At 36.5% G+C, this 12,336-nt stretch overlaps 1 protein-coding gene across 1 annotated transcript in view; it reads left to right on the top strand.

The window, feature by feature from the left end:
- LOC107569221 (copine-8-like) overlaps positions 1-12,336 on the top strand; it is a 163,318-nt gene that overhangs the window by 66,530 nt on the left and 84,452 nt on the right. The window contains exons 2-4 of the mRNA XM_016255250.1: positions 2,550-2,590; positions 9,904-9,950; positions 11,276-11,379. Coding sequence (XP_016110736.1) covers positions 2,550-2,590; positions 9,904-9,950; positions 11,276-11,379 — 192 coding nt within the window. The remainder of the gene's footprint in view (positions 1-2,549; positions 2,591-9,903; positions 9,951-11,275; positions 11,380-12,336) is intronic.

Consider the following 12,336-nt stretch of genomic DNA (forward strand, 5'->3'; position numbering starts at 1 on the left):
AATGTGAAAAAATAATTTCTTGGTGGAGGAAGTCAGTAGTTCTTAATCTTTTTGACTCCAAGGCACAACAACACAATAATTACGCTTCAGGGTTTCAGAAATTTTAAGAGCTGAATAATCTTCAAGGTTCCCATTCTTTTAGATTCATTAATTTACATGAGTTTTCAGTCATTTGTGATTTACTGCATAAAAGATTAATGATAAAGATTTTTTGTTGTTGCAATATTTTACTGCTTTTAAAATTTATTAATTTAAAAATTCTACCTGATAAATGGACTACTAGCATACTTCATATTGCCTAATATTTTTCATGTAATATGAAATTATAAATGTTTCATACAGCAGTATGATGTGTTGTTGTCACATGACCACACCATGTTTAATTTAGAAAGTGGTCTCAGGTTATCATCTCAGAAATATAAAGTTAATTAATGTTTTAATCTAGTTACAAGTGTATTGGCAATCCAATCAGATGAAACAAGAAAATTATTTTACAAATCACTTCTGACTTATTTGAAACATGGAAACAGAAGGTCAAGTTGGGCGCTTTGTATTATGGGATGCATTATGCTCTGGCTTTATACACATTTTGTCTAATGTAGATGGGCCTACAGATACCTGTATTAAATGCATACAGAAAATTTGCTGACCATGCATACAAAATACAATAAATTATATGTCTGCATTTAATATTATGTCTGTAGTCAGAATTGTATTTTATTTTATTTTATTTTACATTTGCTTCCACAGTTTAATGCCAATACACCATACAAAATTGACCTGAAAAGATCTCACTCTTACAACCCATTAAAAAATTAAATAAACTCATCAACCCTACATCTCAAAGTTCCAAAAGTAATCCATGAATAAATCAAGCATAAATAAACCAGGAGATAGATAGTTAGATGATACTTATGTAATTTCGCAAGTATCGAGACTAAGATTGACTAAGATAACTTTTACACAAACAGGATTGCTAAGTGTTTCTTTTAATGCATAAATCACAGGGATTTGTCCTGGTTCTCAAGGGATATACTAAGAATGTCCTCATAATGGAATGGCTGTGTAATGGAAAGCTCTAGATCAGAAATACTTTATTTCCAGTCCCTAGGCACAATCTCTTCATTCTCTTGGAATGGAAAACCTCTGCCCTAAACTCAAGATTTTATCAGAGAGGACAGGGCAGACTTTCAGAACCCACCACTGACACAATCATTTACCTCACAACCTGCACTAACAGTTACTAAAGCCCAGATGCGGAACTTCAGATCTTCCCTGCTGCGCCTGCCAAGTTTACCTTGTCCGTCTACCTTAATCTATATTCTGCACTGTTTATACTTTCGCTGTCTGCTTATGATGCAAGTTTTGTGCACCAAAACATTTCCAAGCCTCATTTCTATCCTCTCTCTGACACATAGGGCCAGATTTACTTTAGCGCAAACCGTCTTTTGGCATTAAAATAGTACTGTCAAGATTTACTAAAGACAAGCAGTGAAAAATTTGCGCTGAAAAGGCATGGACACAGTTATTTTTGCGCCTGACCTTATTGCATATGCATTTGTAGGAGTTTCCCTTTCAGACACAAAAATTAATGGGAGGAGCGTATTAAAATGAATCACGCAACACGATTTACTAACGTTTGCGCTCATCAAATTACTGGTATGTGCGCCATTATTTAACGCCCAAAAAAAAGCGTGTCAAATGAGTGATTAAACAGGTGGTATTTTGCACCTGTGTCATAAGTAGCACCTGATGTGCATCAGCTCTGGTTGTTTGTGACTACGCTAATTTTTTCTGTGCTTGGTATATTGCGTTGGTCGATATGTAAATGAGATGTTGCGTCTGTGTTCTTTAATTTGCATGTTGTCAATAAATCACCCACATACATTTCCACGTCCATCGGTGCCGTTTTGGAATTGCACTCTCACGCTATTTTGTCCTGTTTTAGTAAATCTGGCCCTTAGAATTAAACAGGATACTGTACCTTTAAGACTTTTATATGTAAATGACCTTTTTATAATTTGCTAATCTGCATATGCTACTTCACTCTCTCTGCCCAGTTGTGGTGGTTTTATTGTGAACAATATTGTGGTGGTCCATTCTCGTTAACTAGATTTTCAATGGTTGTCAATTTTGTCGTAATTAGTTTGCGAAGGCCAAGCCACATGTTCTATTAGCTATTAATGTAACTCTGGAGACGAGACTGGGGTCAACTGTAACAGAAGGGCAATTGTAGTGCTCTAATTTATTTTATTATTTCGTAAATCATGAACAAGCTATTGTGATGACACTTGTTCAGCATATGTTCAGTAAAGCATTGTTTTGAAGTATAAAAATACATTTTTTGGATGTCCGTATTAGTAGCTTTCTTCTGCTGTACAAAATTGTATTAGCTTTTAATTTTATTAATTACACAGACTTAACACAGAGGATCTTGGCATTATGAAAAAATATATATACACAACCTTTTAAACCCATTTCTAAGCTCCAGTTTGTCACATAGTTTTTATGCATACTTATAACTCTTTATGTTTCTTTCTTTTTTACAGAAACCTGCTTGACAGAGACACATTTTCCAAATCAGATCCAAGTAAGAATATCTTTCTTCTCCTTTGTTGCTCAAATGCATACTGTACCGTGAAATATGCTTATCAAACCCTGAAAAATATTTCTCACGCCATGGTTTATTATGACCTCGTATATGACAGTATGATCAACTGCTTTCAGCCTTGTTAAGAGGGGACTTTCTTCACTGTCTGAAAGCTTATACAATCACATGACTCACTGCGTTCTGTTTGCGTTTTCTCGCACTGATTGTGTGAAGTAAAGCCTCCAAGCTTCAGCTCTGAATGTGGCACGGGCCTCAGATATAGACACACTGTGGGCGGCCTGCTCCACAATGTCCTTTTGAGGAGAAAATGTAAATGTCACACATTTGGCCTCGGATATCAGAGTAATCTAAATTCAAAAGTACAGGCGAGTAGATCCGCCTAAGAGATTATATTTTATGTTGTTAAAGGTGGGGTAAGTGATTTCTGGTAGTCAATGTTGATATTTCAAATCACCAAAACAAACACGCCCCTACCCCAAAAGGGTCTCGCCCCTATTTTGATAGCTCAGCCCCACACATACGTACACAACCCAGGCAACGATTATTGCGGAATCTGCTGTATTATGACCTGCTGAATTAAACATACTATCTTAGGGTGTATTCACACCTGTCTTGTTCGGTTTGATTGAATCTCAAAACTCATGTTCGTTTCCCTTCTTGGTGCGGACCTTTTTGGCAGGTGTGAATACAGCAATCGCACTCGGGTGCGGACCAAACAACCGTACTGAGACCTGGCTGAAGAGGTGGTCTCAGTCCGCTTCCAAACGAACTCTGGTACGGTTCGTTTGAGGTGTGAATATGACCCGACCTCGATCCGACCCGATTGCAGAAATTGCGCTCAGAAACAAACAGCTTGCGCACGTAGTGCTGTTGTTTGCGTTTCAATGGCTTAAATCACTTGTTTTTAAACCACAATGCTTTAAAATGCATGAAAATTATGATTTTTTTGTGACCATGGCGCACAGAAACGTGACATGAGCATTAATATTATTAATTAACTAGTGTTTTCTGAGTCAGTGTCGCAAAGATTAAATTGATTTGACAAAAGCACAACGTTTTGTTGATATTGTGAGTGCACACAAATAGACCCTTTACAGTTCCGAACTATGTATTATTCTTATCTGTATGAGCAAAAATGACAGCGCATTTAATTTGTTTCCACTGATGTCCTGAAGCACGCTTCAGCTTCCACTCTCCACATAAACGATTGGATATGCGCCTAATAGTGCACATTTATCTAGGTTAAATGTTTAAACTAGCATTGTGATATGCTTTAAGTATTTTATCTATAGATTTTATTTTCGGCAAGTCGTACTTACAACATCAAATGACATTGTCTCATATGATGCTCATAATTTCTTCATATTGCATTAGTATCTGATAACAGCAAATCAGTAAAATAATAAAAATTGCTCTACGAAAGATCTCCATGATTAGCCTGCTTTACACTTCCTGTTTTCCCTGCTTGAGAATTTCTGTCCAATGACTGGATGACCTTAGCACACGTGTGATTTTGTTTACAATTTCTGGTTCACTTGCAAAAAGGGCAGTGTGAAAGCAAACTGCACCAAACTAAAAAAATAAACATTGTATTTGGTCCGGACCAAAGCAAGTGAACTAGCAGACTTTCCTTGTGTGAATACACCCTTACTTTTCGGACACACTTTGTGAGCTGACGCTTGAAACAGACAGTGAAGGAGGTTTAGACGCTCCAGGCTTATAGGGTGTGGAAATTAATGTGTCTTTTTATCATAGCTGAAGGGAACGACAACACGATTGCAGATGAACAAACAAGCGAACATGACACACAAACATATTCAAGCAAAAGCCAGCATATATTAGTTCGGTGAAACAAAGCAAAACCAATTTTACTCACCTATCGAGAAGAAACAAGGTAGGGCTGGGCGATTTTGCAAAAAAATTTAAATCTCGATTTTTCCAGAATGTTTGACCGATTCTCGATTTTTTACGATTTTTAACTAGTCAACTTGAAAATGTAACTACAGCATGATTCAAGTTACTTTTTCTTTATTGTTAAAGAAAATTCTATTCCAAGTGCAGCACACATGAAGTTGTCAACATGATGTAAATATTAAACAAATCACTTGTTAAATATCTTTGCAGAAAAGATGCAAAAACTACAACTACATATTGTACAAACTTGTCTTATACATATTATGTGTTCAGAAATAATACGAGGAAAATTATTTTAGAAAATCTCAAAAGTCAAGGAGCTGCTGAAACAGTTCTACTCAGCCGTCATTGAGTCTGTCCTGTGCACTTCAATAACTGCCGGGTTTGGTTCAGCTACAAAATCAGACATCAGAAGACCACAGAGAAAGGTTCGGACTGCTGAAAGGATTATTGGTGCTCCCCTGCCCACCCTTCAAGAACTGTATATATCCAGAGTGAGGAAAAGGTCTCAGAAAATTACTCTGGATCCCTCACATCCAAGTTATCCCCTTTTTGAACTTTTGCCATCTGGCCGGCGCTTCAGAGCGCGTCACACGTGAGCGGTTAATTTTGTGCGCCGACATGCGGTTGGATCATTCTTTTCTCTTTACTGTTATCACCAGCATATTGTCAAAGTGTCTAATTCTAACATTTGGTCATATTTCTCTTGAAAATCGCAATTCCTCGATTTCTAAAAAATAAAATTGTGGCAAAACAATAAATTCAAATTAATCGATAAAACCGGGAAAATCGCCCAGCCCTAAAACGAAGCAACCTCGGCGTCCGATCGCAGGCCTTCCCGCTCCTTGAGTTCTCTCCAGCGCTGGAAAACTGATCCGAAATTTACACAGGCCCCTCTTTTCCTCTTTAGTCACTCGGCTCAGCTAATATCCGTCCTATGCACTGAGCGCTCTCTCCTCCACATCATCAGTAGACACGCCCCTTACTGCTGATTGGCTACAAGTTTGTTTTGGTATTCAGCCCAACTTCGTTTTCTAAAGCGTTTTTGAAAAAATACATACCCCACCTTTAACCTACTTTGAGTGTTTCATAAGAATTCATATTTATTCATTTATATTTTTATGAGTTGTAATGGCTTAGCTACTCTCAGATATTTTGCATAAGTAGAATACACAATCACTTATTCATTTATGTGTTTGTTTAGACACTCACTCGTTCAGTTATGCTTTCACTCATTCAAACTTCCAATGATAAACACATTTTCAGTCATTAATATATTCAATTACACTGTCACTCAGTCATTCACTCATTCATTTACTGACTCATTTTCGCCCATACAATAAATCACTCACTCATTTACTTGTTTATACTCTTGCTCACATTTATTTGCTTGTTTATACACTCGTTAATTTACTCGTCACTCATTTTCTTGCTTATTCACTCATTATTCTTTGCATTAATTCATACACTCGTACACTCACCCTGTTTACTAATCCTAATAAACTCACCTATACATTTACTTTCTCACCCTTTCACTCACAGAATCACTTAGTCATTGACTTCTTATTGACATCAATTATTCTTTTACTAACATTTTATAATTCATTCATTCATTCATTCAGCATCCAGTCATGAAGTTACTCACTCACTCATTTCCTTTCTTATTAATTTAATCATTACTCAACATTTGCTTTCATTCATTCATCCATCCATCCATTCACTCACTCACTCTTTAACTCATTAATTTAATCACTCATTTGACTTGCTCAAATGTCCAGTCATGATCTGTCACTCACTCACTCACTCATTTAATCAACCTTATAAATTCACCTATTCATTCACTTTCTCACCCTTTCACTCAATGAATCACTTAATCGTTGACTTTTCATTGACATCACTTATTCTTTTACTAACATATTATAATTCACTTTGTCTTTTCATTCACTCACTCACGCACTCACTCATTTATCAATTTGTTTATAGTCCCACTCCCTCATTCACTCACTCACTCACTCACTCTTGTTTCTACTCTCATTCATTCACCCATTCAGTCACTCTTCGATTCATTCACATGCTCAACATCGACCAAATCACTCACATTCATTTATTTACTTATTTGTCTTACTCATTCATGCATTCACTTCACTCTTTCAAGTTTTAGTCATTTACTTTCTCGTCCATTCACACATTAATAACTCAAGATGTGCTTACATTCATTAATTCCCTCAATTATTCACTCTTTCTCAATCATTCACAAACATCTTTATCATTTACTCTTTTTTTACTCATTTATTTATTGACTTGTTTAGTCTTTATTGGCTCACTTTCTACATTCTTACAGACTTTATTATACTTTATTACAATATTCATTCAATTCAAAGTCTAGGAAAACACTCATTTATTGATCAGGTGTGTTTATTCACAAACAGGAGGCAGACAGAACGGAGTCACTGAAAGAACTCTGTGATTTCAAGAACAATAAGCACTGAAAGTCTTTAATGTTTTATTTTATGCCACGTGTGTGTGTGTCAGTAGTGAACAGGAAAAGGGAACAATGAACAGCTCTGCTTTTAATCACTCTGCTATTATTGTCATTATCTGCATTGATTTCCGTACTTCTGTTGCTTGTTCTTGTCTTACTGTCCTGCTTCACTTTTTTCTTGCCTGCTTTCTCTTTTCTTTCAGATTCTTTGTCCACTTTTCCACCTGTTTTGCTTTCATGCATTGCAGTAGCTATGCGTGAGTTTTTGTAAGTGTCTTTTTATTTTCATATTATTGCCATTTGTTTACTGGTCCTGTTCTTGATCAGCTGATCTAAACAGACGTCGGCTCTTCCTGGGCCGCTGACAGGGTCCTTGCATTCATGGAAGCAGGCATTTGTGCTGAGCCCCCCTCTTAATTATGCTGAGTACTGTTGGCCCAGTCTCTTAGTGTTACCATTATCCTTATGACACACATAGAAAAATGTACACACACTCAGTTATAAAAAACGTTTTGCCACTGTCTGCTGCATGTTTCAGTAGTTGCGCCTTAGGCTTTATGTTTTTGTATTGCACACACACACATATAGAGATCAGCTCTATCCACAGCTTCAGGACATTGGGTCTCACCATACGTTTACTAACAGTACATATGAATCTGCATGTTCACATTTGTACAAACATATCATGATTCAACAATACCAAATCACATGTATGAAAAAAACATACTCTGCGAGGCCTTATAAATGTGTTAAGATACAAATTTTTACATACTATGTTATTTGTCTAACTGAACATTTTATCTTAAATATATTTCATTATGTAGGCCTATACACACACACCAAAAGAGTAAGAAAGGGTGCATTAAAGCTTGAGCTGCGAAGTGCTTGTGCCTCAAGCATGCGGTCACCGATTTAGAATACTCCAAATTCATTAACGTAAGAACAAGGTTAAGAACAAATTTGTCTGCATGAGAAGTTCTCCTGTAGGAATAATCCACACTATTATTAGTGAGTGTTTTAAACTGAACTGCCATATCATTTTTTTAACGATAAGAAATATGCATACATGAATAAATAAATTTAAAAAAGTTGAAACAAACATCTAAACTATCAATGCAATATCATGAGAATAAGGATCATGATATATTAACATTATATTGGCACCATCCTACTTTATAGTGTCATCTACAGGTGTGGATACAATAAAGCATTTTCAAATGCTACTGTAGAACTACTCTATTCACACTATTATTCATGACAACAACATGGATTAATTTATCCTACAAACCTAAAGTGGAATTTAATAGGATGGTTACTATTATCAAGTGAGTAGTTTAGTGCTGGTCATGTGATCACAATATGGTGGCCACCATAAGGGTGGTGTCTTTTTAGGTTAAAATGACTTTTTCTGGTCCACTCATATCTGTTGTCATGTCATGTGAGTGTACATCATTTTAAACATATTTGTTTGTTGTCTTCATTTATTTAAGTGTACGATTTTAAATTGAAATCAATAATGTACACAAATACTTTTAAAATTACAGAAAAAGTTCACCTAAAATAAATATATATATTTTTTTTTTCTACACTCAGAAAAAAAAGTACAAAGTTGTCACTGGGGTGGTACCTTTTCAAAAGGCTAAAGAGTCCATATTGGTACCTTAAAGGTACATGTTAGTACCTAAAGTGTGCATATTAGTACCTAAAAGGTACAAAAGTGTACCTTTTGAAAAGGTACCGCCCCAGTGACAGCTTTTGTACCTTTTTTCTGAGAGTGTATTTATAGCAGAATGTCTAATTTTCATATTTTCATTGAATAGCAACTTTGCATTTTTCCCTCACACAAATTAATCTTAAAGCTTTGGAAGATTTGAAACACAGAATTCTATTCGGATTATTTTTATGATGTTTTATAGCAATTGTTTTGTGCCTTTTGGAGTTTGACAACCCCTGGTCACAATCTACTTTCATTGTATGGAAAAGAACAGCATGAACATTCAGCTAAACATCTTCTTTAGTGTTTAATGGAAGAAAGAAAGAACATTAAAAAAAAACATTTATGTATGTATATATGTACATTTATTTATCTCTTTATCCATCTATCATCAGTTAGTTGGCACATTAAGATATTGCCATATTAAAAGGAATAGTTCACCCATAAATTAAAATTCTGTCATCATTTACTCACCCTCATTTCATTCAGAAATATCTCTTTTTGTGACCGAAATGAATAGAGGTTTGGATACTGGCTGGTTTACAAAAGCTTTGTAACTCATCCAGTGAGATTTTTATCTTATCGCATTCCACTGCTCTGGTTCTAAGCTGTTTCTCTGTAAACACAGTAGAGTAGACCACAAGATTGCACCCTACACAAAGTGCGTCATCTACTTTCATTGTATGGAAAAGAACAGCATGAACATTCAGCTAAACATCTTCTTTAGTGTTTAATGGAAGAAAGAAAGAACATTAAAAAAAAAACATTTATGTATGTATATATGTACATTTATTTATCTCTTTATCCATCTATCATCAGTTAGTTGGCACATTAAGATATTGCCATATTAAAAGGAATAGTTCACCCATAAATTAAAATTCTGTCATCATTTACTCACCCTCATTTCATTCAGAAATATCTCTTTTTGTGACCGAAATGAATAGAGGTTTGGATACTGGCTGGTTTACAAAAGCTTTGTAACTCATCCAGTGAGATTTTTATCTTATCGCATTCCACTGCTCTGGTTCTAAGCTGTTTCTCTGTAAACACAGTAGAGTAGACCACAAGATTGCACCCTACACAAAGTGCGTCTGAGTTAAGAGCGTCACAGGTCTTCTGACATTTGAAAAAAATTATCTGCCTTTGTGTAACACAATCTCTCTCTCCCTTTGCTCTCCACAGTCTGTGTGCTGTACACCCAAGGCATTGGCAACAAAGAGTGGCGAGAGGTAAGCGGAGCAATCTGGCCCAGTCGTGTCGACCCCTTGAAGGGCCTGGCAGACCCTTGCTCTCATAAATATTCAAATATATGTAAATATGGGCTTGGAATATTCTCAGAATAGTCATCTCAATTATTTTTGTGTCTATCAGTTCTTCATATTTTTGCCTTCCCAGCTAATCAGAGGAAATATCAGGCTCTCTAAAGCACCATTAAGAGGGCCATGTATTTATTAACTTCAATCACTAGCTGGTAAAATATGATAAGCCACCCAGAGAATGTAATAACTTTCTCACCCACGCACATATCAAGACAACTCCAGCCCACTTTTCAAGTCGGCTCATTAAAACGTTAAGTCCCTTTCACATCGCATCAAGGCTTCAACGCACCTCTCAATACTGTCATGCACCTCTTTGACCTCCATATTAAAGACGTTGAAGGTAGCGGCAGGAATATGGGAGGTGTACACAGTAAACAGGGACTTGTATTTGCACTTAGAACATTATAAAAAGGACTCATCAAATTTAGATTTATTAAATGAACTAGAACTGGTTCAAAATATATGTATAGGATCAGTCGCTCCATCCATTTCAATTACACAAGTAATGTTACCTCTTTCGTTTGTATATACGAATTTGGCATTTTTGATGAAATATTTTAGAGATTGGAATAACTTGTAAAATTGGCATTCATTATAAAATGGCGTTTTAATTTTTTTACAACTTTACATGACTTTTCCAGATTTAGAAATCATACTTTTAAAATTAGTATATATACAGTGGGTACGGAAAGTATTCAGACCCCCTTACATTTTTCACTCTTTGTTAAATTGCAGCCATTTGCTAAAATCATTTAAGTTAGGACCATGTGATATTTCAGTTTTTCTTTTTTAATAAATCTGCAAAAATGTCAACAATTCTGTGTTTTTCTGTCAATATGGGGTGCTGTGTGTACATTAATGAGGAAAAAAAATTAACTTAAATTATTTTAGCAAATGGCTGCAATTTAACAAAGAGTGAAAAATTTAAGGGGGTCTGAATACTTTCCGTACCCACTGTATATTCATTCTTTCTAAGACTGAGAAAGCCCTGTATTTTTTTTAAGAAAAAAACTGTTAATAAATATTTATTTTAATAATAAATATAAAATAATTTTTTTTTAGTTGCTTTACCTTATTGTAATACTCGTTTTTGATTATTTTAAATCATTTTAAGTCATTTTGAGTCCAGTTTAGAAGTTCACTAAAGAACACTGTTATACATTGTATGATGTTTTCAGTTCAATGGGAAAATGTTGATGTAAATAATTTCAGCTGACCTTCCTTTGTTCTTTCAGTTTGGGCGGACGGAAGTTATTGATAACACTTTGAACCCGGATTTTGTGCGAAAATTCATATTGGACTACTTCTTTGAAGAAAGACAGAACTTAAAGTTTGATCTGTAAGTACCAATAGATATTGCTTTACCTTCAGCTACATTTACACAAGTTTCGCCACATTTACACTGTAACTGCTCTGGGTGCGCTGAACTTTGAGAGTTTTTACTCTTTTATGTATTAGAAACTGTACTGAGTTAGAAAAAAAAATTGGAATGACCTCTTGTTCTTGAATGACATACAGTATATTAGTTCCTCTTCAGGAACTCGAGCTGCGTCGGAGGACGCTTTGGGAACGCCCCTCAGCGTGACCGGCTCTGAACCCCTTGTGTAATCAGTCCAATAGATGGGCGAGACGTCACGGGCGGGTGACGTAATGACCAGGAAGCTATAAAAGCACGTGCGGTGAAACCGGCGTCAGCTTTCTGTCATTCAGCAAGCGCTCTGTGTGTGTGTCAGTCTGATATCCATTTGTGAGTCTTATTTAATGTTGTTTTGTCCAGAATGTCAAATGCGTTTCAGGCTGTTTGTTCCTCCCTGCCCACATTATATTAAGGATGGGGATACACACAGTTTGTGCGTTGTCTGCCTGGGAGTGGAGCATGCTGAGTCGGCTCTCGATGCATGTTTTCCGCTCCCAGAAGGCTCTCTTTGCGAAGGGAGCTTCCCCCCGGGGAATGGGCTCGACGCTCCGCCTGTCTTCCTCTGAGGAGGTTGGTGTGGTGGGCGTCGATGAGGATTCACCCCCTCAATCTCCACAGTATGAGGAGCTTTTAGAGGTGGTAACTTGTGCCGTGGCCAAGTTAAACATCGATTGGCCCACCGAGAAAATGGCTGAGCAACAGAAGAGTAAATTGGATGAACATTTTCTGCGTGTTAAGCCGCCACCTGCCTTTTTTCCCCGACCTCCATACCGAGGTGTCGAGGTCGTGGGGTAGACCCTTCTCGGCCCGCCTCTTTATCCCTGCTTCCGATTATTATGGCAATGTGGCGGGGGTGAGTGAACGCGGGTATAAGACGAA

Source organism: Sinocyclocheilus grahami, unplaced genomic scaffold, assembly GCF_001515645.1.
Source record: "Sinocyclocheilus grahami isolate Dianchi unplaced genomic scaffold, SAMN03320097.WGS_v1.1 scaffold1324.1, whole genome shotgun sequence".
Classification (NCBI taxonomy): domain Eukaryota; kingdom Metazoa; phylum Chordata; class Actinopteri; order Cypriniformes; family Cyprinidae; genus Sinocyclocheilus; species Sinocyclocheilus grahami.